General features: G+C 53.5%; 2 protein-coding genes across 2 annotated transcripts; one reads left to right on the top strand and one right to left on the bottom strand.

Moving 5' to 3' along the window:
* Nucleotides 1–1,460: 1,460 nt before the first annotated feature.
* Nucleotides 1,461–17,566, bottom strand: DLST (dihydrolipoamide S-succinyltransferase). Its single transcript, XM_084263418.1, has 15 exons — nt 17,452–17,566; nt 13,003–13,036; nt 11,862–11,910; nt 10,764–10,819; nt 10,339–10,413; nt 9,887–9,942; nt 9,056–9,167; nt 8,376–8,534; nt 8,008–8,087; nt 7,359–7,456; nt 5,376–5,506; nt 4,779–4,852; nt 3,837–3,920; nt 3,137–3,304; nt 1,461–2,713 (listed from the first exon to the last, which is right to left on the bottom strand). Exons 1-15 carry the CDS (start codon nt 17,518–17,520, stop codon nt 2,579–2,581), a joined length of 1,380 nt encoding a protein of 459 aa, XP_084119544.1. The 5' UTR covers nt 17,521–17,566; the 3' UTR covers nt 1,461–2,578.
* A 6,430-nt stretch (nt 17,567–23,996) lies between these two features.
* On the top strand, nt 23,997–26,818 carry PROX2 (prospero homeobox 2; the record flags this gene model as incomplete). Its single annotated transcript, XM_084264222.1, has 4 exons — nt 23,997–25,184; nt 25,656–25,763; nt 26,072–26,266; nt 26,633–26,818. The coding sequence occupies 4 exons, from the start codon at nt 23,997–23,999 to the stop codon at nt 26,816–26,818; spliced, it is 1,677 nt and encodes a 558-aa protein (XP_084120348.1).

The following is a 26,818-nucleotide window of genomic DNA, read 5'->3' on the forward strand; positions in this document are numbered from 1 at the left end:
AAGGCCCCGCGCCCGGCCGGCTCGGGCGGCGGCAGCAGCTTCTCCAGCAGAGGGAAGCAGAGCCCGGGCAGGCCCAGCGCCCACCCCGGCCAAGGCGGGGCGGCTCCGCAGCAGCAGCAGGACTAACCCGCAGATACCAAAGCCGGCCAAACAGCAGCGGCACCGACGCTTGAGGCCTCTCCTCTCTCGGGCAGCCGGTACTGGCTGAACCCTCCAGCCGCAGGCTCCCAGCTTGGCCGCCAGCCTCCAGGTCCTGCCACTCAGGGGAGGTTCAGCAGGAGTCTTGGACCCACAGCCAAAGCTGCAGCTTCTTCCAACAAAGGGCCTTGGGCATCGCCCAGGAAGGTCAAAAATAGGGAGGTTCAAGCACAGCAGCTAGAGAACTAGAAGCTACAGCAAGTCCTCACAGGGCAGATTAAGTAAAGGATGTGCTGGGCTGCATCCTTGTAAGAGCTTGAGTGTACGTTCTCCCCCTTTATTGCGGCTCCAGCCAGAACACAGGCTTTGCCCTGCCCCAAGCTCACGTACAAAGTCAAGGTGGACCCTCTGTATCCAAAACCAACAGGGGGCTTGGTTGCTACCAGCACTTTAAAACCAGAACCTTCTCTGTCACCCCACTTGTGCAAGAGCAACCAGACCCTTTGCCCCTCCTTTACCGCACAGGGAAGGGGTTTTTCCTCTCGCTCTTACTCTCTCCTCCTGTTCTACCTCATCCAGGGCCAGAGGAAAGCTGACTCTATGCAGAGGTTGTCCATAGCTGCCAGGAAGCCGTAGGAACCAGTACTAGGAACTGCTCTCCCCTTCAGTCAGCACGACAGCTGTGAGTGCAATCGTTTTCTGTAAAAGGGGCTACTGCCATCACTCGCAGTCAGGAAGGGCAAACCATTCTCTGAAGTTGATGACAGAGCTGGAAAAACCCTACCATGATCCAGGAACAGTTCCATACAGTTCCAACAGGGACAGCTCCTTGGGGAAGCGCTCACAGCACCACAGAACAGACAGCTTTTGCTTTACAACTCTTCGATTTCGTCAACCTTTCCGTCCCTGCAACTCTCAAGTTTTTTCAAAACTTCCCTGACTTACAGCACCCCCCTCTTGCAGCAGAGAAAACCCAACCTCGCTCCCCACCTGCAAGAGCCTGTCCCAGTTCTCCCTCTTGGCCATGATGCCATTTAGCAAACACTGGGAATTCCTTGGCCTCTCTCTCCGGCTCTGTTGCTAGACCAAGAAAAGTACTCATCCTTGCTGGGAACAGGCAACTCTGTGCCAAAGAGATTCTGGGGACAGAGTTCACAGCCAGACAAGCATCAATTTAGTCCCAGCAGGGCCAGACCCAGCTCCCACTCCCTTTTCTCTCACCACCAGGTAAGGGGCTTTGGACATGACCCCAGAGACGCTGCTGATGCTGGAGTCCTCCCTCAGGTCCCCTCAAACACACCCCACCTCGCAGTCGCTGCCCAGTTTTATTTCATTTAAAATCCGCTGTGTTAAATATTTTAGTTACAAGTTTCTGTGTAGAGGGTAAGAGTAATAGACTCTGCAGGCACTAGCAACCCCCTCACTCCCCAAATATATGTGTGCGCTATCAGATTAAGGACTGCCCCCCTCCCCCCAAAACCAGCAGCCGTGGGCTGGGATATACATTACACTTAAAGAGCTGGCCCTCCCCAGCTGTCTCTCTGCTGGTAGCAGGCCAGGGCCTGACAGGCAGGAAGCCAGCAGTTGGATCCACCATCAGTGAGCCGTGATTCAGGGACAGCTGCTGGGGGCTGGTTCTTACCACCACCACCACCACCACCACCCCCTCCTCCCCCCCCCCCACCCCGTGTTGGGCATGTGATGGTGACAGGGTTGTACCCCCAGGAACAGTGTTACCTCCACAGAGGTGACAGGCTCTGCCCAGCTGGACACGAGCATTCACGCTACAGTGACCAGGCTGGAGAGCAATGAACCATCTCCAAGGGGAAGCAGGAGAGCTGCTGCTGCTGCATTCCTGGCTGTGGAGGGAGTGTAACTAGGGCACTGCCAGAGGCGTGAAACCTACCTCAAGCCCTGCTCTGATTAAAAGCTCTGCTGCAAGCAGCCCGGGGGTCCCCAGACTGCCCTTGCAAGGCAGAGCAGTGAAGTATTTTCAAGCAAAACAGGGACACAACGTTAGCCTTTCCTCCCCTCTCCCTCACAAGAACCTCAGTGCTAGGAAATAAAGCTGAACCTGCCTTGGAGCAGCAGGGAAAGGTACCCTAGCACAGCAGCAGCAAGCAGTTTCCAGTGGTATAGGACAAGCTAGAGGTGAGTTTGGTGCCGTGAGGGAGAGGATGCCCTAGAGATGGCTCTGGAAAGGCAGTGCCATTCAGTGGCTGGCCCACTGCATTAGCGATCCTCGTGAGAAAGTGACCCCTTCGTTAAACAGAACAGGAAAGGAGGTAGGAGCTATTCCCACAACTGCCGCCGGGACAGCTCTGATCACAGCGGAGGGAGGGAGGCTGGAATGACCCCTGCCAGTTCCTGAATGCCCTGCGTCGCTCCTGCTGGTGCTGCGGCCCTGCCCTGGGTGGGTTGTGGTGGGGGGGTGGCTGCTCTACAGGTCGAGCAGCAGCAGGCGGGGATCCTCCACCGCTGCCTTGATCTTGCGCAGGAAAGTCACCGCCTCTCTGCCGTCGATCAGCCGGTGATCGTAGGTCAGCGCCACGTACATCATGGGCCGCACCTCCACCTGAGGGGCAAGAGTAAGATGGGCATTAGCAAGCTCAGCCTCCTCTGAATCTGGGGGAGACCTGGCTTTTCCTAACCTGGCAGAATTACCCACCCACACTGATCACCACCCAGGCTGGGTCCGCACAAGACCAGGTTCCTTCATGGAGCTGCTCTCCATCACAAAGGCTGCAGCCTCTTACTCCTCTCCACACATGAAGCAGATTATCCAGTTCCCCCCCTCACAGATAGGACAAGATGTCCTGGACACCTCATGGAAGTACCAGCAGAGCTGCCCTACACCCATTAGTCTCTGCTTCTCCTGCACAGTAAAGCCTTCTGGAAGTTGACACTCAACCTCCTAGAAGAAGCATGTGGGATATGGCCCTCATCCCACTGAGACCTATTCTCTGTTCACTGAAACCTCCTGTGCAACTCCACTTACTTTGCCTCCCACAGCCACAGGCCTGTCGAAGATGGCATGCATGCCTAAGATGGCAGACTGGGGTGGGTTAATGATAGGTGTCCCAAAGAGTGACCCAAAAACCCCTCCATTGCTGATTGTGAAAGTGCCACCATCCATGTCCTCAACGGCCAGTTCATTCTTCCGTGCCTAGAAGAGAAAATAAGGTCTTAGTAAGCCACACAGATCACAGAAGGCAAAGGACATGGGTTTGGATGTTCAGCCTCTCCATGAATAAATACAGATATCAAGAGCTTCACTTATTGATCTATTCAGCTGGAAAACCAGCATGTATTACTTGAAAACACATCCTGTCTTGATATGTTAACATTTACTGGATTTGGGGAAGGCTTCTTTTGCCTTCACTCCCAACTCCTGCTTTTGCAGAGGAGACGGACACAGGGACTTCTATCCCAGGGCAGTTCAGCCTTGGCCTCTAAAGACAAAGGTGAAGACATGCCAAGCCCCCCATGCATAGCTTGCAGTCTTCTGGAAGGGCAACAAGTAGATAGGCTTGTTCTGTAAGGCACGGGCACAGCTAGAGCTGTAACCGGATCACTCCCCACAGCACCACTCACCGAGTTAGAGGTCAGAGGGACCAAACCAAGGCATGCCTATCCAGCACCCCCAATTTTCCCCACTCCCCCCAGTTCTTTTCAAAAAGGCCTCCCACTTTGCTTACCTTCTCTCCCAGCTTGTAGATAGCACGCTCTATGTCAGCAAAATTCATATTTTCTACATTCCTAATGATGGGGACCACAAGACCCTGGGGAGAAGCAAAGCACACGATCAACAACTTCACTGCAGCAGTATGTGTGACTGTTGTCAGGCAGGAACCTGGCTTCAGCCCAGCAGAGCTCTTGCCTCCTCCTTGCCCCACAGCAGGTGGCTGGCAGAGCTGCCTCACACCCTGGCAGCCTGCCGGCAAAGCTGGCATGACACACACCAAGGGCCCGTACTGCAAGTGAGATGTCTTTGCTCTTGGTAAGCCCAGCTCGTAAAAATCAACCAGGCCTATGGATGTGGAGCTGGATCCACACAAAAGCAGGTAAAGCAGTGGGCAGAGCTCAGCTGCCATCTCCTCCTAGGTGAGAAACAGAGTCCCCTTGTGCTGGACCTCCCCTAGACTTTGGGAGCAGTGACAGAACTGCAGTCCTGGTCAAACCTCTGCCTCACAACAGAACCAACTCATTCAACATCTGTATCTCCATCCCTTACTCTTCCTGGACAGGAATGTCTTTTTGAAGCAGCAAAGCGATTTAGAGAAATGGGGGGGACAGCACAGCAGGGTTAGCCAAAGGACAGGACACGCAAAGCTTGTCAATGCCATATCCTCATGGGCCCATGGAAGAAAGTTCCCCTAATTTGGCCCTTCTCATTAATCACTGAGTTCTATATTGACCTTGTCACTACATCTCCTAGGAGTGTGGCAGAATATTCTTGGTCCACCTTCCCCTGACACACAGTGGACTGCTGAGATGGGTGTCAGATGTCTCATGTCTAAGATCAGTCTCATCAGCAAGTTTCCATTGCAGAGGAGGGCAAAGCTGACCTGGGTCTAAGGACAGGGTCATCCCAGACCCAAGGCTGCAGGAACCACGGCCAGAGCACCCAAGGTACCTACCCGGGGAGTTGCTACAGCGACACTGATGTCCACATAGTCCCTGTACACAATCTCTTTGGTCGTGTCATCAATCACTAGAGGGAGAAAAAAGTGGTTACACATGCAGTACCCCAGAACAAAGGCTCAAGAGGCCAGAAGTAGCCACAAAATCGTAGCTTGCTCAACTCAAGCTTCAACATAACTCAAGAGACAAATGAGCCCTATCAGGACAGACAGAAAGGAAGCAGTCCAGGTAGGTCAGTACCCCTCAGACATCACCTTTGTTGTTCTCTTCTGGGTTTCAGCAAGCATCTCTGATAGCCCCCACCCCAGGAACTAGACAGCACAGCTGCTGCAGGTGCACACCAATGAGCAGGCTGGCTGTGCATGGTCCCAACCCCACTCCTGGCAACCCTTTCCTAACAGAGCCCCTCTTGGCAAGCTGTCTTCTACCTAAGTGGCATTCACAAAATCAGCTGCAGCATGTAAGACTGCTCCCCTCCTTTTCTCTATATTGACTTGCTTGCCCAAGCCTATTAGCCCTGTAATGGACTTGGCCACCAGCTTTCCCCCACCCTGCCACATTCCCTGGTGAGATGTGCAAGGGTCACCACTCACCTGCATTCACAACGGGCTGGTCCTGCAGAGCAAAAGCCGCAGCTTTCACAAAAGCTGACATGAAACCCAGCTTCAGGTTGTGCTTTTTCAGGAAGGGTTCCTTGTGTACAGCTCTCATCTCCCGGATGTTGCTGCAAAGCACACAATGCTGGTCAGAAAACACCGCTCCCTCACTCTGTAAGAGATTTCAGTGCCAGCTCCAAGGATGGCGATTCTGCACCACCAGCCAGCAAACCAAACTCCCAGCCTGCTGACAAAAATCCTTCCAATGCCACAGGTGAGATGGGTTGAAGGGTGGCTCCAAGGACACCAAATGAAGGATCCAAGAGGAACTGGTCCTGGACCAGAAACTCAGCAGGACAGGGTTCAACTGCTGGGCTGACACTGTGAAGTGCTAAGGCAAGGTGGAGCACAACTTAGGCTCAAGGTTGCTGCCAATTCTCTGGAGACACCACAGCCAGTACCAGTGTGGCACTGCAGACAGCAGCTCCAGGCATGGCCAGGCCAACCCTGGAGGGTGAAAACACAGGAAATGCAAAGAGCAGAAAAGCTGCATGTGAAGATGGTGGAAAACGACTTCAACCACTGTGCAAGTCCAGCGCTAGCCAGCACGGTGATGCTGCCACACCCAACCCTGGCTCTGTGAGTTGAGTGATAGTGAAAGAAATCTTGCCAGGTGCTAAGGCAGTGGGTGTCAGCCCCCCTCCCAGCCCTCAGCCAGGCTAATCGTGTTTCCCCACTGTTTCTATTTATCAGAACAGGCTATTTACAGAAAGCCAACCGAGCCATGACTACAAGTTCTGCTTATTCCAGGCCAGTATCAGATGCTGTGGAATTGCATGGTCCATCCCTCCCCACCTCCAGAGACCTTGAGTCTTTGAAGAGACAGTTTCAGCAAGGGGCAGGGGTCTCCCTCCATGGTTTAAAGTGTTTGTTTTCCTGCACCTAACCTTATTTAGGGCTAGGATTACCGCCCAAAGACATTAGTGCCTCCCAAGGCGCAAGGACTGCAGCAATGAGGACAGGGTTTGCTATGAATCTGGCTCATTATGGCTTCCTCCTTTCAGACACTGACCCCCCCTCCCCGTGGGAGGTGGGAGGCCCCAGTACAGGCCCTCACCAGTCAACCTCACAGCAATCAATCCAAACCAGATTACCAGATGCAACGAGAGCCCCAGGCCAGCGTAAAGCGACACCTCAATGAGCCTCTGAGAGGAGATAAAGCTGCAGCACTTCCCCTCCAATCAAGACTATTTTGCCAACCTTATTGTTCTGAGACCCAAATATTTACATGTTTTGTCTTAAGGAGCAGAATAGGATTTCACAAGGCAATTTGATTTGGGCACAATTTCCTCTTAATGCACTGTAACACAAGCTGCCCACCTTCCAAAGCCATTAGTGCTCTCAGTCCCTGCAAGCACTTGAGTCAGGAGACCCCCACCTGCCCAGAGGGGATGGGAAGGATGCTAGTCTCTGGAAAGCTACACCATCCGACAACAGGGGCCTCAGGCCTATATACAGTTCACCTGAAAGGCTGATGAGCCCTGGGGAACCACCTCATGGTGGTTCATGCCTAACTCCAACAGCAGCAACCTGTCGGTGTGGCAGACAGCAGATGCTCCATGTTGGGTGTCTCCTGATAGCCACTACACAAGTGACACTAGTCACTCCAGCTCTCCTGCTAAACATCTACCAATCCTCAACTAAGAGTCACACAGATGAGGAACCAGGCTGCCCCTTTTACAAGCAGAAGATGACTCCTGAGGAACGACAGGACAGTAGGAAGCTAAGTACCCCTCACACCACCACCATCACCCTTGATGAAGCTGCTCAGATGGTGGTACACACCTAAGAGGTCCCAAATGACACGTTGCCAATCCCTCCAAAGAGAATCAGCAAGATCTTGGCTGCTATTTAAAAAGATGGTTGCCTGTATGTAGTTCTCCTTGTAAAGGAAACAAAAGGAAAAGGTCTGCCCCCCACCTCATATCGATTTCATTGAAAGTGGTCAGCATGGCACAAGTATTCTGAGCTTCTTTCAGCCGCTGAGCAATACGCTGACGCATCCTATTCATTTTCACCTGAAAATTAAAAAGACATAAGCAGAAGCTGCCTCAAGTCCATGCAAGGGGCAAACTTACAAAGACCCTTCTTCTTGCTGTCAGGCTGGCTAGTAATGGATGCCCAGGGCCAAGGTTTTCACTCTGGATCATGCCAGGCTGAGGAGTCGATTTCACCAGCCAGCTCAACACATGGTTTCCAGCATGAGCCTGATGTGCAAAGAGCAAGCCTGCTAAGAAAGCAGGCTGCTCAACCACATTCTCTAAGAATGCACAAGGCAGGTGCACCAGCCTCAGTCCTTTGCTTGTGGACAAACCAAGCAGATTACACTGAGCTTCCCATGTTCATTCAGGAGAATTCAAGACAAGACTTTTGCCTAGAAAAGACCTGTGTCTTCCTCCCCACCCCTAAGTGGTGCCCTCATGTAGAGCATTTCCCCATCCGCCACAGCCCCACTGAGATGGGTGTGAACAGGCACATATGGACACACCTGTAAAGCTCAAAACCTGTGCCAGAACAAGCTGTTACCCAGCAACAGAAGTGCAGCAAGGCCCCCATTCCCACAGCTTACCCTATGCTCTGATCTGGCACCTTTGCTGGGCGCTGCTTCCCCAGGGGGGGCTGCAGCTGCAGCCGGCTTCACTGCAGACACTGAGGGTAAAGAACACATCAGTCAAAAAGGGAAGCCAGGGCTTGATCACAACACCCTGAGGTAGAAAGCCCATTTGTGCTCCTTGCTTAAGCAACACAGTGCAGAAGCGGCCCTGAAGCGGGCTGTGCAGGTACCAGGCACAGCTGAGCTCTCCAGCCTGCAGCATGCAGGGCAATAAGGTGGGGAGGCCTTACCATAAAGGCCAGGCTGTTGGCAGTCTTTAACCTTACATGTTCTCCCCAAGGAAGAAAAGCTTGAAAAATAGGAGAAAACAGCTGTAGCCTCACCTGGTTTGCTGTCAATGGGCTGAGGTGACACAGGCGGCACTGGTGGCATTGTAGTGGGAATCGGTGCTGCAGCAGGAGGAGGAGGAGGAGCCGCAGCTACAGGTTCAGGGGCTGCAGGAGGAGGTGGGGCTGCTGCTGGTTTGGCCTTGGCAGGAGCAGCTGAAAGACAAGGAATAACCATGGTAAGGCCAACCCACTGTCAAGGATCTCAGAGTCCAAACAAACCCTCTGGCAGAGTGCCTTCATGCCTTTGGCACTGCTGAACTGATAGGAGCCACCGCAAGAGGATCCCCATGGTGAAAGCATCTTACTCATCAACACTCTAGCTCTCCTCACTGTGCAGGAGACAGGATACTAAGGAGGGTGGAGAAGAGGGGTTTATATCAAGGAAATGCTCAACTAATTTTAGATTAGAGCAGCAGTTTCCTTCAGAGAGAGCAAAAGGGGAGTTTCTCCCTCAGACTAAAGTTAGGCTGTTCTAATGGACAACAGGAGTATTTTCTTCCAGCTTGTCCAGGTTCTGGACAGGCCAGAGTTAACCTCCCCAAGCAGTCAGCACAGAAGTAGATGAAGGAAACATTTAACCTCCCTCAGGATCCTTTTAAATGCCTTGCTTCCATCTTCAAGAAAAGACTGATGGAAACAGGAAGGCCCCTGCAAGTTACACACACCTGACTTACCTCCAGTTTTCCTGAGTTTGAACAGAGGTGTCCCCCCTTCAACCTTGCCACCGTCGGGTACCAGAAGGGCTTCAATAACACCAGCTGCTGGGGCTGGAACTTGCACTGATGTCTGCAAAAAGGAAAACCAGTGAAATTCCCCCAAACACTGCATGGAGAACAAGTGCCCAAGAGAAGATGCCAATATGCACAGATACACAGTGTAATTTGGCACAGACAGCGGCTCTGTCTCGCACCATTTGCACCACTTTTCACACCCTCCACCAGGATTGTATGTCAATACTTTGAAGTTTTAGATGCTGGCAGTGTGACATACAGTCTGATCTTCCTGCTCCGAGGTACAATCAAGAACTGACCTGCTGCCAGCACCTTCCTGACAGCAACACTGGGAAGCAGGACTTGGCAGGAAGCTTGAGCAAGAACTTTAAAGCTTAGAAGTCCTTTAAGCAGTGAATAAACTTAAAGACTAAATTTAAAACAATCTGAAGATGTCCTATGGCTCTGCAGGTTTCTCATCTGTTTAAACACAAACAGGTTTCTTAGCTTAGAGCACTGAAACTGGAAGGAGGAGTGGAATTGCAGCTCCAATAAACATTAGGACAGCCGATGCTTAATCACATGTATGAGGAAGGGCTAAAGGGCTACCTCTTCCTTCTCAGTTACTTCTCACTTAAGGCACAGACAGATGTCATACTAGATGAGAATTTCTCCATGAAGGGAGGAGGAGCCACAAGCAGGGCCTGCAGGCTCTAGAGGCTCTTAGCAGGAGAGGAGCCGCCCGGGCCATCCGCTACAGAACTAGAAAAGGTTTTGGTCCAGAAAAACTCCTACCTTGTCTGTTTCAATCTCACACACCACTTCATCTTCCGCCACTGTGTCTCCAACAGCTGAATGACAGATATGAAGACCACTGTGAGGGAGGTGTGCTCCATCCTCCCCTCTTAACCCACAGCAGTCTCCCCCTCTAACCCAGTATTTTCCTCGCCCCCGTTATCCACAACTTCTGAAGAAAAGTTTAGTTCAAACCATCAGTCCACTGCATACTCAGAGTCTGATTCCAGTTCAGACATCACCCTTTACCCAGCAGCTCCCACCAAAGAGAGGTGCTGAGGCAATAACTGCAATCCTCACCCCTTAGGAGAGCTGCAATTAACCGCCTCATTTGTCACAGCCGGAAAGGCACACAGCAGGCTGTCAGCTGGTGAACTACAATCCATGCCAGAGTTGTCCAGTGCAGCAGCAATGGGGCTGAAAATTTCAAGGGAAAAGAGGCAACTGCTTACCTTTCTCCCACCTGACATCTCCTTCTGTGACTGACTCTGCAAAGGCTGGTGTGTTCACCGTAACCACGTCATCCCCTGTGAGAGAGACAGGCAGACTTGAACACGTTCAGAGCTCAAAACTCACATCACTGCTTCAATTCTTGTCACCAGGACTCTGCTAGAGGTGGTAGGTCAACAGACATCACATGTTGGCCTTCTTGCTTCAACACTGATTAACACTGAGTCACAACTGGAATTCCCATTGAGCTTAAAGTCACATTGTGACTAGTCAAGACCTTCAAGGGCTGGGACATAAACCCTTGCCCATCCACTGAGGCAGGACAGCAGTGGGCCTAGACCAAGGGTGGAAAAGGTGGCTTCAGCTGTTGTCAGGACAGGAACAGGTAGCACAAGAGCCACCCCCTGACTCCTGACTTTTTACTTACTGTGCACAGCAGTGGTTCTGAAGTAACGGACAGTGAAGACACTGGAGCTATTGACTCTGCAGAGAGAGAGAAAAACATGAGCACAGAAGCACGTTCCTGCAGAGGCAGCCAGCACCAAGCACAAGTACAGAACCTACGTTTGCTCAACTGATCCAAAAGGCTGCTCAGCTAATGCATTTCTTCCAAGGGACTCCTACTTACTGTTCAAGTTGCAACAGTCCCACTAAGGAAGGAAACATCCCAGCTTACCATCACTAATGCTCTCCCAGACTCAGTGAGAAGCAATGTTTCCAGAGTTTTAACTTAGGGAGACATCCCAACAGGATCCCTGTGGTTTAAATACTGATAAAAGGCTGACCTAGCCAGCCCACCCTACACCCAAGACTAGCACAGTCACCATTTTTTACCTCCAGATCAGCACTGTCATCACTATAGAAGTTGCTGGATTGCTCAAAGAAAAAAAGCAGCAAGCACCATAAATTGCCTATGGCAACACATCCAAGAAACAGCTATTTCTCTCCACCATGTCCCTTCACAGGGAGCTGGCAATCCCCAGCACTGCAAAGGGTGCTTTTTATACCTCCTGACACCACATCTGGAAACCTGAAGTAAATGTTCTTCAGCATTTCCTCTAACATGGGCTACTTGGTGCAAAGAGATCAGCATTTCTGGGGTTTATGGATGTGCTCTTAAGGTTATTTCCCCAAATACACTTCTTACAAGACCATCTCAGCAGCACAAACCTTGCTGTACAAACAACAGCCCCCTGAACCAGTCTGCTTCTCCTGACAGAAACCCAACTAGGAGGCCACCATACAGCAAACCAGACTTCTAGTCAGATAATCAAAGGGTAGGGATCCATTTATCACCAGTCTCTTTAATTGTGTCCCTTCCCTGCTTCAGTATCTGGTTGCAAACAAAGCTTATTTTCTTTAAATATGCCACATCTCCTAACCTGCAAAACCTAGACTTTGTTAGGGCTGGCTCCACACTCCTATAAGATGGAAAGTGGTTCTAAGACAGCCAACCATATTCTACTCTATCAGAGCTCCAGCAGCCCCAGCCCCTCCACATCACAGCTTCCCTGGGGATACTTACACAAGCTTCCTGCTGTTGGTGTAAGCCAGTCCCTGGCTCCCAGCCACACCTGTGAATGAGAATGGTGTTACCCCACAGGAACCTTATCCAGCCATCCAGCCCTCAAGTGTCCCTGCCAGATAAAAGACTGCAGAGGACATCACTGTCCACCCTGAAAGATGCCTGGGACTAAATGGGGGATGTAGCCATATAGAGGCACCTCAGTGCCATCAAACCTGCCAAAACCAGTGGTCCAGTCTTCATCTAGATGGGAAAAGTTTGTATCTTGTCCTCAAAGCTAATAAAGATAATTTTGAAAAGGGCAAACAAAGCAGCAGCTACCCCAGTCAGAACAAACCCAGGTAACAGTGATGAGGGACACTGCTAGGACTGCAAGGACCTCAGCTGCTGCTGAGTTATCCTCACCAATACAAAGGGGTTCCTAACAGGAGCAAGTCCCCTCTAAGGGGCACCCCCAGGAAGCCTCACAGTCACACAGACAGGCAAGGAGGGAAAGAAAGAATGGAAATGGGATACAGGGCAGAGTAGTAAACCACCATCATCCCTCTTCTCTGTCCACCAGCTGTCCCAAGAACACTTCTTTTCCAGACCCCACAGCAGGGAGGCAGTTGCAGAGCTTCTCAGTTTCACACCCCCCACTGTCCCCTCCCCACGCCACTCCTGCGCCCTGATGTGGGGATTTTTATTACCAACTGAACCTTTGTCTCTTGCAGGGCACTGGGCAGTTTTCCAGACTAATCTTGAAAAGAGTCAGCACAGCAATTGGAGAACATAATTACCTCAATTACACAATGCCAGGAGGAAGAACCAATTTCCCTGCTCCCTTTTAAAAGCCACGACACAATTCCGACACCGTCCCCTACTAAAGAGCTGACACTGGAACTCTGAAAGCCAGAAGCAGCACTGAAGAGATGCTCACAGGCAAACTAGATTTGACACATCACTTAACATTTCACCCATCCTTTTCAAAAGGAGCTGGTTAGAGAGCCAGGCTCTGCAACTGCACGTGTCTCAAGCACTGTGAAACCTTCACTGGAGCAGAACTGGGCAGCACGCACACCAGGCAAGGGAAGCACTCACATGGAAACACAGCTCACTTCACCAACTGTACTCTGAAATGAAATAAAAGCCTAAGACTCACCAGACAGAGAGCATCTTGCCAGGGTGCAGTTCCCCTGTGAGAGAGAAGAGGAACCATCAGCATTGCAAAAAGAGATGGACTCACCCAGGGAGGACTTCAGTTTCCCCACGAGACCTGGATCAGAGATGGTGCCACAGGATGAAAACACAGACCATGATGTTCACTCCTAGTCATGGGGTTTCTTCTCTTTGTTTGTTTTAAGGCTATGCAGCCTTTGAACTCCACAAGGACAGAATTTCCCTTGATGGCAAGATTTCCACTGCCTTCAGTGAGCCAGGAATTCCAGGTTCTAGTGATGTTTCACCTCATACCCACGTAATCATTGACTGCACTCCTAGCTCAGCATAATATTGCTCAAAAGTAAAAAGGATTTCAAGATATTCCAGTTCTGTTCCCTGTTGTTATTAGGTGCTTCTCTAGCACTGAACCTGATGATCTGGACATTTTAAGAACTCTTTAAAAGCTACAGGAACATCATGGTAAGCATGACTAAAATGCAGTTGACTGATGTGGATGGAACACCAGCTACTCAGCAGCTCAAAGAACCTTTACCAAGCAGCTGAGGTAAGAGGTATAAATGGATTTCATTCACCTCTTCCATGTCTAAAGGGAGGTTTGTGCCTAAGCCCTAATTTCAGGTTGAGATATAACTGATCTCAGATAGCAAAATAATTTGTGGAGCAGCTGTGTGTGATAAGATAACACAGACCAAGGACCAAAGAAATACTTAAGCTTGTCACACCTTCTACAGGACTTAGTGCTGCAGCATACAAAACAGTTCTCAGTGGACACTTTCCCCCAAGGAAACTACCAGGCCTGGCATTGACCCCTTGGCAATTTGATTCTCCAATCTTTCCAATGGATTGGGCTTCTTGGGTACGGACACACAGTCAGCTCAATGACTGATGGGTGGTTCAACAGGGTGATATTAGCTGTGCTGAGGATGCAGGCTGTCAGGCTGACTTGCTGCTAGCCCAGCCTGGGTCTGGCAGAGCTCAGCAGCTCCATCCCAGCAGCTCCATCCCAGCACCACGCAGCCACCCTGCTCACTGATCCCCTGCAGGGACCGGCAATCCCACACCCACAGTCAACTGGCTTTTGGGGGGGCCTGTGGGAGCCCCTGCCCCAGGCCTGGCTGGGGAAGGGAAAGCAGGGAGCAGAGTGCAGACTTTGCAAAGTCACTGTCAACACCACAATGCTTAATCTGGGTGCAGCACTGGGCCCCTGCTAACTCAGATCTGGTTGGTGCAGAGCTAGCCCCAAGCTGGGATCAGCAAGGCAAGCTTCAAGTTAAGCCTGCTGGCTCACCAGGATCCTCAGCACCTGTGTTAGTTCCTGTATTGATCAAATTCCTTCCACTTTCCATAGTGTCCCTGATACTATGGAATTCACTGCAAACAAAACATCAAGCAGCCTCAGCTCCCCTCTGGTAATTAATGCTTTCCTGGGTGCTTTGTAAAGAAAGTGCTGAAGGTATTCCTAGCACCCTTGTTAAGAAAGGGATAACAGCCCCAGGCTGAGCCCAGACCAGCTGGTTTATTTGCTCAGGACCAGTTTGCTGGTAACACACAGAGAGAGAGAGAGAGAAAAAAAAAGAAGTTTCAAAAGTCTGTCCTAAAATAAACTGTTGTGAGAAAACACATCTGCAGCTCTCCTTCATGAGAGGTGCCAAGCCTGGTATTCCACCAGTGCTGCTGATTGAGCAAAAGAATTGGTACCCCTCTGTGCTTCCAATCTAGGTTAAGAACTGAGGAAAAGAGCTCTAATTGTGAGGAAGAAGCCACTAATGAAAGACACCAAGACTCCTTCCATCTTGTGTCTATCCCTTAACCACAGTACCTCAGAGATGCAGGTGCAGCTGGGAGAGATGGCCCACAGGGTTGTTTCCCACTCCCCTTTTTCCTGCCAGAGTCTCTGGGATAGTGCCTGTTCCTGGTATCACCTGCCTAAACCTGCCCTCTGCCTGATCTTGGAGCTTCCTGGTGAAAACATTTCGGTTTCACTAGCTGGTGTTAGCCCTTTGGGGTCACTTTAAAGAGACAGCCTTCACTTGGGAGAAATCAGTTTTGGTCTAATTAGCTGGTGACTCGGGTAGCAAGCGATTAATTTTCTCCCTGTGCCTCACATGACTTCTCAGAATCGTTTTTATAACTGTTGTTATGTCAAAGTGACCCTGGCACACCACCACGTCCCAAGCCACACCTTTCAAGGAGCTGTCACCTTCCAGTAGGTCACTGTGAAATGAATTCATGGAAATACACCAGCTAAAGTGACAGATTTCTCCTCCAGCAGTGGGAACGGGGACCAGTGGAGGTACCAACACTACCTGAATGGGAGGGTGGAGTTAAATTTCACCAGAGGCAAAACAGAAGCCCAGTGCTGGGCAGCTCTGACAACAGGCAAAGCAGTCAGAACAGGTCAGTTTGGCATTCTCAAAGCAAAGCAGCTCCTGCTTTAACCCCGAGGATGAACACAAACCACTGCTGCATGCAAAGCCCCACTGCACATCTTTCAGGGATTTTAACACAATTATATATAGCAGGCAGGGCAGATGCTAAGACAGGATGGAGGTAACAATGCTGAGCGCTAGAGGATAATGTTACTAAGACAACAGGCTGAGAACTCTTCCCAGCATGCAGGGAAGATCCAACAGGGAAGGGAAAGTTCTTTATGAACTCTTCCCCCAGATAAATAGGGCTTGATTCTCAAAGCACTGAATGCAGCTCCTGATCAAACCATCCTTTTATTTTCCAGCCTGGATCTTCTCTGGACTTTTTCAGGTCATCCTTCAACACGCTGCCTTCCCCCCCTCCAAGTCTTACACACTCAGGAGCAGGCTCCTGATGAACACCCATCACTTCCACTCTACATATGAATCCAGGACCTTTTCCTCTTTTACAAGATCAGCAGAATAGAACCAACCCTTCCCCACCCTCGTTTCCTGCTGACTCCACTGTTCCCCATCCAGCCCTACACCTCTGAATTTCAGACATCTACAGTTTCACTTCTCCCACCAGAGGTGTGTCAAGCTCTGGCATTTCTTCCTGTCGCTCAGAAACCCCTCCCTGTGTTAAACCCCTTGTCCCAACTTACTCCTCACATCCCTTCTCAAAGCTACTACCACCACCCTGACACCTTAACTTTCCTAGTATGTTTAATAGGTTAACTAAATTATCTCCCCTACCTACGACTCACTCCTTGTCCTGTGACCTCCTGATCTCCAGACTAATTTGGTAAAACACTTGAATACTCCAGCAGCCTTTCCCCCCCATTCTGTATGGTTATGCAGCACCACTGACAGCAGACAAAGCTTAAACATCACTGAAACACCACTTAAATAAGCTTGTTTTCAGCTGCACTACAGTCAATCTGTATCCACGTGTGTTTACAACAACACATAACTTTATGATTGGCTATAACACATCTATATAGTGCAGGTTTATATATGTACACACATTTATAAACAGAAGCCTGTTAGCAGCACACACACAGAGACAAGCAGTTGACACACAACAGCCTGATGGGGAAATGTGATGTAGTTAAGTGTGGAGCATTAATATTAGCTGTCAGCACTTGCCTACACTCACACACTGCCTAAAACCCAGTCTCAGGCTCTAAGGCTCCAGCTGCTCATCTGGAAGAGGAGTGATCCTTTTCCTCCCACAGGTATGCATATATACATATGCATACACGTGTTTAGATATATATATATGTACATATACACGTGTGTGTATATATATATATGTACATAAAGCTGCGTGTGTGTGCTGTGTCAAGGGAAGTCAGCAGAGGACTGAAGCCAGCAGAGGACTGAAGCCAGCCGGCCAGGCACAGCCTGGGTGTTGCTGGGAGCAGCTGCCTGGCTCTGCAAGCCGCCAGCACAGGGTACTGCCGTCTGCATCGCTCCACCGACTGCCTTGAAGGCCGAGCACGGGTCTACCTGCCGGTCTGCACCGGGCAGACCCCGGCCGGGGAGGGTCTCTGCTGGGGCTGCCGGCAGCGAGGTCCCTCCAAGACGCTTCAGTCCCGCGACCGGCGAGGACGGCGGATCCCGAGAGCGGCGGCTTTGGGCAGCTTTCCCCGCGGATCAGCTCGGCCCGGGGCCGCAGACGAGCCGCTGTCGCCGCCGCCGCCCTTTCCGACGGGGGCGGCGGGCCCGGCCCGGGCGGGGCTGTACTGGGGGGGGGTGCACACACACACCTCCCACCCCCCCCACACCCCCACCCCCACCCCCCGCTACTCCGCGCCGCGCTCAGCCCGGCTCCTCCCGGGGGACGCAGCCCCCCCACCCCCCCGCCCCGGGCAGCGGCGTCTCCCGGCGGGGAGAGGAGGGGACGCGTCCCGGTGCCCTTGGCGCCGCCGTCCCCGCCCGCCCGCTCTCCTTCCCTCCCTTCCTCTCCTCCCCTCCCCTTCCCTCCCCCGCGGCCGGTGCCCGCTGCGGACAGTTACCTGCCGGAGGGCGCGCAGCGAGCGGCCCAGCGCCCGGCCCAGGCAGCGGGACCGCCACAGCAGCAACATCGCGGCGGCAACGGCAGCGGCGGGAGGAGCCGGAGGGCGGACACCGGAACCAGGCCCGGCGAGAGCCGGAAGGGCGCGGGGCGGGACCAACCTCTGCGGAACGGAGGGGAGGGGGGGGACGGGACGGCACCACGGCGGGCGGGGGGGGGGGGTGTGTGTGTGTGTGCAGCGGGGGGACAGGGCAGGGCCGGGCGGCTTGGGAAGCTCCTTCCCAGCCGTGGGTAGGATGTGTGGCGGAGCCCCGGGCGGCGGCAGGCGGCTGGGATGCGCCCTGTGCCGTGGCTGGCGGTGCCCTGTGCTGCCCCGGCGCCGGGGGCGGTGGCATCGCGACAGGCGGGCGAGGTTGTCTTGTGTCACCGCGGCACACAGGCAGGCGGGGCCCTCAGGAAGCCCCTTTCCCCCGGTGTGGGCTGCGTGTTAGAGGCCTCTGAGCATCCCCCCAGCCAGCTTCTGGCTCCCTGCCTGCTCCCAGGTTGGGGAACCACCGGTGGAAGAATGCCCAAGGATCGCAGAATCCCAGAATCCCAGGGGTTGGAAGGGACCTGGAGAGCTCCTGGGGTCCAACCCCCCTGCCAAAGCAGCTCCCCAGCTCATATTGCACAGGGCGGCGTCCAGACGGGGCTGGAATCTCTCCAGAGAAGGAGACTCCACACCCCCTGGGCAGCCTGTCCCAGGGCTCCCTCACCCTCACTGGGGAAAAGTTCTCCCCCATGTTGGTGTGGAACTCCCTGTGATCCCATGTGTAGAACCTGGAATTTAGTTTGGGATAGGTGTCAAAAGGCTGGCAGCCAGGCAATCGCTCAAGGAGCCGAGTCCAGGTTATTCAGCCATTGCTTAATAATAGATGAGCGGCAAACTGCAGCCTTCAAAACAGCCTCCAAATAGAAATTCACAACAAACATCTTGGGGATCATTTTCAAAGGAAAGATGGTGAATAGAAATCTAGTCTCGGAGGCTTTGAGGATGTGCTGACTGCTTTAACAACAGGCAGCTGAGCCAGAAAGGAGCTCTGCCAGGGAACTCCCGACAATCTCACTGTCGAGGGCTAATTTGAGCCAGACCAGTCGATGTCAATTGCTTTTACCCACAGCCCCCTGCCTAACAAATACAGCAAAGATTGCCAGTCCAGTAAGCATGGGGGGGGAAGTAGGTGAAAGCCCCCAGAGTGGCATGTGTGGTGAGGCTTTGTCCACCCACCCCACAGCTCCTGTTCCCAGCATCTCACAACCCTGCGTGCCCCTGGGGCAGGTATGTTTGTCCTGGGTCTGGGGTCAGGATGAGCTCAACTGAGAGCGGTACGGACTCTAAAGCACCCTGAGATAAGCAACAGACTCAGCACTGCTGCTTTTACTGTGTTGTTCCATTTCCTGGCCACATCCTACGCTGCAGACCTCCAGGGCAGCCCAAATGCCTCCATGTCCCCATAGTGGGGAAGGTTGGAAAGGTCTGGGTGCTTTCTGTGGGAGCTGGAGCTCTCGTCCTTCAGGACAAGAAGGAACGGTCTCAAGTTGTCTCAGCAGAGGTTTAGATTGGATATTAGGAAAAACTTCTTCACTGAAAGAGTAGTCAGGTATTGGAACAGGCTGCCCAGAGAGGCGGTGGGGCCACCATCCCTGGGGCTGGTAAAAGAATGTGTAGAGGTGGCAGTCCTGGACATGGTTTGGTTGACATGGTGGTATTGGACAGAAGTTGGACTCGATGATCTTTTTGGTCTTTCCAACCTTAAGGATTCTATGATTCCTTGCCCACGGCACTGCTTGCCTCAGGCCCTGTCTGTTTGCATCACCCCACCAACAGTTCAATCATCCTGGGTCATTGTGGTGCTTTGGCCCTGGCTAGAGGCCAAATGCCCACCAAGCTGCTCGCTCACTCCCCTTTTCAGCCAAAAAGGGGAGAAAATGTGTATTGGGAGGCTTAGGATTCAAGGTAAGGCCAGAGGGATCACTCTCCAATTAGCGCAGTGGGCAAAACAGACTCAACACAGAGTCATGGTGCCCCCCCCAAATTTTAAAGGGGTATCTTCTTGTCTGTCCCTCTGCCCACCTGGGCAGCCAGCAGCTTTGCACTAGCTGAGCAAGGGTGGAGGTGGTTGAACCTCACGTCACGTCCCGGTCCAAAAAGGAGGGACAAGTAACTCAGACTGGCTGATGCCCTGTGTTGGAATTGAAGTGAGACAACCTGTAAGGTCTGTGGGTAAACAAAGATTTTTATTCTCTAGCTGGGCTCACTGGTAAATAACTGGGTAGCAGAAAGGTGTATAGCTTAAAAGAGTGGGGAAGGGAGGGAAGAGGGAGAGGCAGAGGGAAAAGAGCAGGAAGAAAGAGAGAAACTGAGAAAGACAGATTGATCCATCACTGGTCCAGGTTCCAGAGCTGATACAGCCAACAGGGATCTCTGGTTCACAGGGGATTTCAGACTCTTTCCCCCCTCAGGTGCACTCACCTTCCCCTTTTTGTGTTTGCCCTATCCGTGCAGCCTGCCCTGGGGAATTTCATCTCAGGTTTCATGAATCGGGTGGAGAATGTCCTGTGCTGAGCAGGTACTCCTTGTGGGTCATTAGGGCTGTCAACTGGAATATGAATTTTGCAGTTAAGGGAGCAACAGGTCTCGCTCTGGGCAGCGTGTAGAAACCACCTGTCTGTTTATCCCCTCTCCTCCAGCCAAAGCAGAGCTGCCTCCTTCAGTGCTTGTCAGGACAGCTTGCCCTGCTGCCACGGCTGTTTGAAACGTTCCTCAGACACGCTCAAGGCATCTCCACCTCCTGTTCCCTTCTCAAGTTTCCCCTCTCTTATCATTGCCCCAACCCTCCGGAGAGAGCAGTCCTTTGTTCCAGGGGCTCACAAATCAGCTTCCCTATCCCAACTATCTGTTCTTCCAAGCACTTGGTCCCTGGCATCCCTGGACCTGACCTCCTGGATGTCCATCTGCATATTCAGAAGTCGTTCCCAGCTGGTTGGCTGCCTCTGGCCTCTCCACTCCCTCTAAAGGACCTGAAGCAGAGCAGGAGGACACGGCCATAGCAGGAGGACACGGACACGGCCAGCACTGCCTCTGCGGCATCCCGGTGGGCCCCGGACTCCTGCCCTCCCCACGCCCCTGGAGCCAAGGTGAGTGGGGTGGAGAGGTGCCAGCTGCTTGGGTTGGGGACTGTTTGCTGGAGGTAGAGGTATGTGGTGGCTGGGGAGAGCTCTGAGGGGATAACTGCAGTGCTGGAGGGGCGGCAGGCTCCTCTGTGCGCACTTCTCAGACCGAGGAGCATCTGGGGAACCCCATGAGGGTTGGCTCCCATTTTGGACAGGACATGCTTGCTTCCCTTTCTGAGCATCTTCATGTTGTTCCTCGGTGTTTTCTCCTTCAGGCAAGAGGAGCCTCAGCTTCCTTTTAGTGTTTTGGAAGGTGGTACTGGGAAAGGCTGGGAGTAAGAGTCGGAACTGAGGCACGTACCTGCTAACTCAGTGGGGAAAGGAATGCATCAGTGGAAGCATCTTGCTAGGGGCAGCACTGCCCGGTCCTGTGGCACTGGGGAGTCTGCTGGGGGGAGCTGCCATAGCCTGGGACCACAGGCTCAGCTCCCACCCTCCAAACCTCTGACAGAAAGATGGTGGGATTGGAAGCCCTAGGCAAGTGGTGTGCTTTTTGGCAGCTCTTGAGTTGATCTGTTTATGAGGGGTGTCTCACCCTGAGTTTCTGGGGCTGGAGAGCCTCAGCATAGGGGGTGGGTAAGCTCCCTGACCTTGCTGTTGAACACAGAGGAGGTAAGAAAGTGAGGTAGCAGGACCTGTCTTGTGCCTGTGCCATGTGGAGAGGCTTAATGGTGGATGACATCTGTGACTGCATTGCATTTGCTGGAAGCAGCTGGCAGGATAAGAGGCAGCCTCAGACGATGGTAAAGCTCGTTATACAGGGGTGGGGGTGATGCTGATCGGTGCTGGCACCCTGATCTCTTGCTGTACCACAGGTAAACTGAGCAGTTTGAACGCTCCTGTGACAGACTGTTAGGAAAATGAATCCCTAATGGTTGGGAGGAGTAGGGGAGACAACAGGGGAGAGCAACGAGTGGTGCTGGACAACCCAGAAAATGCTTGCTTTGTCAGGACTAGAGCTCTGCAGAAGGTAGGGCTCTCCCAGATACCTGCCTGGAATAAAAGGCTGCTTGAAGAAAGGCAGTCTGGTACCAAACAGTGAGTAGAAGCCAATCTTCTGCACTGCTTATTAGCCTGGGGGACTCGCCGTGGGGCAGCCAGCCATGGGGACAAGAGACTGATGGCATTGCAAATGGTCAGATTATTTCTGAGTATAGCCAAAGAATCTCGTACTTTAAAGGTATCTGGAAAAGACATAAACCATCCTAATTAATGTGGCTGAGGAAGAAGCATCCCAGAGGGATGGTGACTCTGTAATTGCCCAGGATGCAAGCTTTTGCACTTCTTTTGCTGTCCAAGCAAGTGGAGAGGGTGGATCCCTGCCTGGAGCCAGGATGGCAATTTTAAGCTTGAGGCTGCTGGCTCAGTAGTTTCTCTCTTCCCTGGTAATCCCCATCTGCATCCCTTTTATTCTGTGTTTTAACAAGCGCTTAGGAACACTGTGCTGTGTTAGCCTGAACATCCCAGCGTGTCCTGCTCACATCACCCTTTCACCCTCGCCGTGCCCCTTCCCACCAGCCTGTTTGTGCTGCCCTGGCCCCCCAGCATTGTTGCCCATCACCCTGCCCTCAGGGCTGGGTGCTGGGTGCCAGCAGAAGCATGCAGCAGCCATGCCCTGGCCTCGCTGCTATGTGCCATGGATGCCTTTGCCAGGGATGTGGCTGCCACCCTGTGACAATCCACAACCAGATAGACTAATTTGGCAGAGGTTAAAGCCCCTTGCATCCACACTGACCTCAGATCACTCTGGGTGGCTGGGCTTAACCCCTGAGTGATGCCCAGTTGGGTGTTTTATCGTGACCAGATCTTCACAACTCTCAGAGAACAGAATTCAGACTCAAAAGGGAGTCAAGGTTCAAGTCACTTTATTTGGCCCACAACAAATGTGCAAGAAAAGGGGGAAAAAAAAAGAGAAAAGAGGGGAAAAGAGAGAGAGAGGAAAGAGGGAGAGAGAGATTGCAGTATCTACCACCACGGGGCTACGGCGTCCAATGGCCTCAGGTCCAATGGCAGAGCATCCTCCCATGTCTTCAGGTCCAAGGGGGGAACATTCCCTTGATGTCTCCATGTCTTCATGACTTACCCTCTGTCCCCTGATGTCTTCCCCCTTTTTCCCCATGCTTCACAGTGGATGGTGGAAGGAATGCTGTCTTTTGTCTTTGGGGTAGATGGTTCCTGATGTCTTCAGGGTGGATGGCTCCTGGTGTCTTGGAATGCTGCCCTTTTGCCTTCAGGGTGGATGGTGGAGTGCTCTCCTGGTGTCTTCAGGGTGGCTTTGTTGGTCTTGCCTTTTTACAGTGTTATCTGGTTGGCACAGTCATTATGTCCTTGGGAATTCACTTTGTTGTGTGGTGTTGTAAGGATGAGGATTCATGGGGATTGAGAGAATAAAAAGGGGGGGGTAGAGAAGAAAGAGAGGGGGGTATGGTTCTGTCAGTGATTGTTAAGGCATATCTCTTGTACCTTACACCTCCCCATGCCCTGCCGGTGCCCGGGAGCACCCAAACCCACCTTTGCCCAGGCGTGCATGGCAGGGGCTGTGTCTGGGGCTCACCACCCTTGTACCCGAGTCCAGGGGCCCAGCAGGGAGTTTCCTCAAAGGCCTCTGGCACGGGCACAGTGTGGGAAGTCTGCATTGCTGGGCCCACCCAGGCCTCACACCACGTGAAATGAACTCCAGGCACCATAAATGCCTGGTGGGGAGGTGGCAGTTGTGACTGCGTCCAGGGTGTTGCTGCTGCCATGCTACACCTGACAGCCTGCTCATGGGCTTGGCAGTACCTGGAGCAGGGAATGGTCTGGGAACAGGGATGCCCTGGGATTTGGGGAGGAAAATATCTCTGGCTCTGTGCATGCAGAGCTGCTGTATGATATCTCTTCCACTGACACTTCTTGCTCTTTCTCCAGCCCCACACTGCTAGCAGGCTTAAACCTTGAACACCTTGGAAGCATGCCAGTCCATCACTGGAAGTGATCCCAAACCAGCCGAGGGGCAGCTCTCCTGTGTGCAGGCAGGAAGAGGAGACAATGGAGGGCAGCACTGCCTCTGAGCAGGACAGAGACTGTGCCACTTCAGGGCACAGCCAGGGCCTGAAGACGGAGCCCTGTTTCCAGTCCGACTTTCTCTCACCTTCCCCCAGTACCTCCCTGATGTCCCAGCTCCTCAGCCACCCTGTGGTTGGCAGGAGCCTGGATCCTTCCATCCTCTTCCCTTCTTCCCAGGGAGTGGCCCTGCCTGGGGACTACGAGTGTGGTGCAGCTCCTGGGGAAGGTGCACAAGGCCTGGCTTTGCCTAGGACCCGTGCCCCAGCCTCTCTGCCCTGTGCTGCAGACATGGACCAGCTCTCAGACCACCACCTATGGGACCAGCTCTCCGACCAGCACCTACGAGCCAAGCGGGCCAGGGTGGAGAGCATCATCCAAGGCATCAGCCTGCCACCAACCCCCCCTGCATTTGGCACCAGCTTGGAGGCAACTTTTGGGCATGAGAGGGAGAAGGGTGGCGAGATGCCCTGTGAGAGCAAGAGAAAGCCAAGGGTACCCCAGCAGAGCGCAAGGCGAGTGGCCCCCACGGGTGACAGCCCCCATGTCGAGGGCTGCCAGCAGCTGAAGGAGCAGCTCTGCTTTTTAGAGCAGCAGCTGAGGAGGCTTCAGGAGAAGTTTGCCCAGGTTTGCAACTCTGGGGACACCACCCAAACCCAGGAAGTTGTTGAGAAAGCTCATCCACTGCCCGGGAAGCCCGGAGACAGACCAGACAAGGACAGTGCCACTGCCACCAGTGACCCATGCAAAGTGCCGCCCTGGAGGAGTGTAGCAGGGGTGCAAAGGCAGGAGGAGGAGGAGGAGGAAGGCAGAGGTGGCACAGGTGCCTTGCCCTCAGCTGCCAGGGTCCTTTCACAGGCACTGAAGCAGGAGCTGGCTGGGGTGATGTCCCGGGTAGTGGACTCCGTCCTGAAGACTGTGTGGCCGAAGGCAGCCAGCCACCTCCTGCAGCAGCACCACAGCCTCCCAGTGCCAGGGCCAGGTGCCAGGAGAGAGTATTTTGCCTCTGGGAAATGCAGAAAGCCGCTTGCTAAACCATCCCCCATGAATGTGATGGGCTCGTTGGGCTCACCCCAGGCTGAGGCTCTGTCAGGAGCTTCAGGGAAGAGCCCAGGCTCTCGTGCCATCTCCTTCGGTTCAAAGGGGGGCAGAAAACCCTGTCAGGGACCCACCATGGGTTACCCACTGGGCTTGGCTGCTCCTGTCCGGGACAGCCAGGTGCTGAGTCAGCTGCTGAGTTGCAACCAGCATGGCCCCTGGGGCAGCAGCTCTAGTGGGAGCCCCTCTACTCTGGAGCCCCTTGACTTGCACTGGGGAACCGTCAAACTTAGGTCGTCAGTTGTGAGACAGCAGCAGCAGCAGCATCCCCTGCCCTTGAGCCCTGCCAACATGGAGAACCTGGCACTGCTGCCAGCTGGCAGGGATGGCTGTGGGGAGCTGCAGGCTGTGATGGACAGAGCACCCTTTGTCTCTACTCATATATCCTTTGGGGTCAGCTGGAGAGGTCCCTGGGCTTGGATGTGCTCCCCTTGTCCTCCAGAGCCACAGCTTGGCACTGCCCTGGCTGGTCTCCCCAGGGCCAGGGTCTTCCCTGCTCCACAGGGGGCTAAGAAGGGGTGGGCAAGAAAGAGGTCCCAAGGTGTTGAGGGGCACTGCTGCCCCTCAGGGTAGAAGCCAGGAGCTCCCAAGCCTGCTTGTAGGCCATCCTGGTGGTCCTGTCATCCTATGCCAGGAACAGGTGTCTCATGGCTATCCCTGTTCCCACCAGACTGAGAAGTGCCATGGGGAGCAACAGCTTGTTGAAGGGACAACCCCCCCCCTCCTGCTGCCGGGCCACGGGGAGGGGTTATCACAGACACCAGAGGGGTGTGTGTGCGCCAAGGCCGGTGCTCAGGGCCGCGTGGAGCTGGTCGGGCTGCCCTGTGCAGGCTTTCCTTGACCCCGAGGCAGATCCAGGAGGCGCTGACCCCTGGCCACCTGAAGAAGGCCAAGCTGATGTTTTTCTTCACCCGCTACCCCAGCTCCACTCTGCTGAAAACCTACTTCCTGGACGTGCAGGTACAACAGCCCAGGATGCCACCCAGGTCGGCACAGGCGGCGCTGGAGTGGGTGCTCAGGGCTGCTGGGGGTCTCTGTGCAGTCAGGGTGTTGGGATTAAAGCACCTCCCAGACGTGCCTCTCCAGCACAGGGCAGCTGGGATCCGAATCTCAGCAGGGGAGAGGCAACACCAACACCCCCCATGTCATGGTCCTGGCCGGTGTTTGTGCACCACTGGGCTGGGGGTGTGGGGCCAGGCTGGGCTTGTGGGGGGGGTCTCATGGGTGGGGAGGTGTAATGTCTGTCTTCTGGCTGTCCCCTCCCACAGTTCAGCCGCTGCATCACCTCCCAGCTCATCAAGTGGTTCAGCAACTTCCGCGAGTTTTACTACATCCAGGTGGAGAAGTTCGCCCGGCAGGCCCTGCTGGAGGGCGTCACAGATGCTGGTGCACTCCGGGTCTCCCGGGATTCGGAGCTCTTCCGTGCCCTCAACATGCACTATAACAAGGGCAATGACTTTGAGGTGAGGAGGGGGTAGAATCATAGACTGGTCTGGGTTGGAAGGGACCCCAAGGACCATAGAGTTCCAACCCCCCTGCCACAGGCAGGGACACCAACCTCCAGGCCTGGAGCTACACAAGGCTGCCCAGGGCCCCATCCAACCTGGCCTTGAACACTCCCAGAGATGGGACACCCACCCCCTCTCTGGTCAGCCTGTTCCAGTCCCTCACCACTCTCTCTGTAAAAAACATCCCCCTAATATCTAATATCTAATATCCCCCTAATATCTAGCAGGGGGGTCAGAGCAGCAGGGATGATGGGGTTTGCTGGGGTGAGGGGGGGTGCTGGGATCTGGTGGTGCTGTGGGCTGATGCCCCTCTCACCACAGGTGCCAGGGCAGTTCCTGGAGGTGGCCAGCCTGACACTGCGGGAGTTCTTCAGCGCCGTCAGGGCAGGGAAGGATGCCGACCCCTCCTGGAAGAAACCCATTTACAAAATCATTTCCAAACTGGACAGCGACATCCCAGAAGGGTTCAAAGCTGCCGGCTGCTCCCAGGAACTGCTCCGCACCTGA

This window comes from Gallinula chloropus, assembly GCF_964237585.1.
Source record: "Gallinula chloropus genome assembly, chromosome: 4".
Taxonomy (NCBI): Eukaryota; Metazoa; Chordata; class Aves; order Gruiformes; family Rallidae; genus Gallinula; species Gallinula chloropus.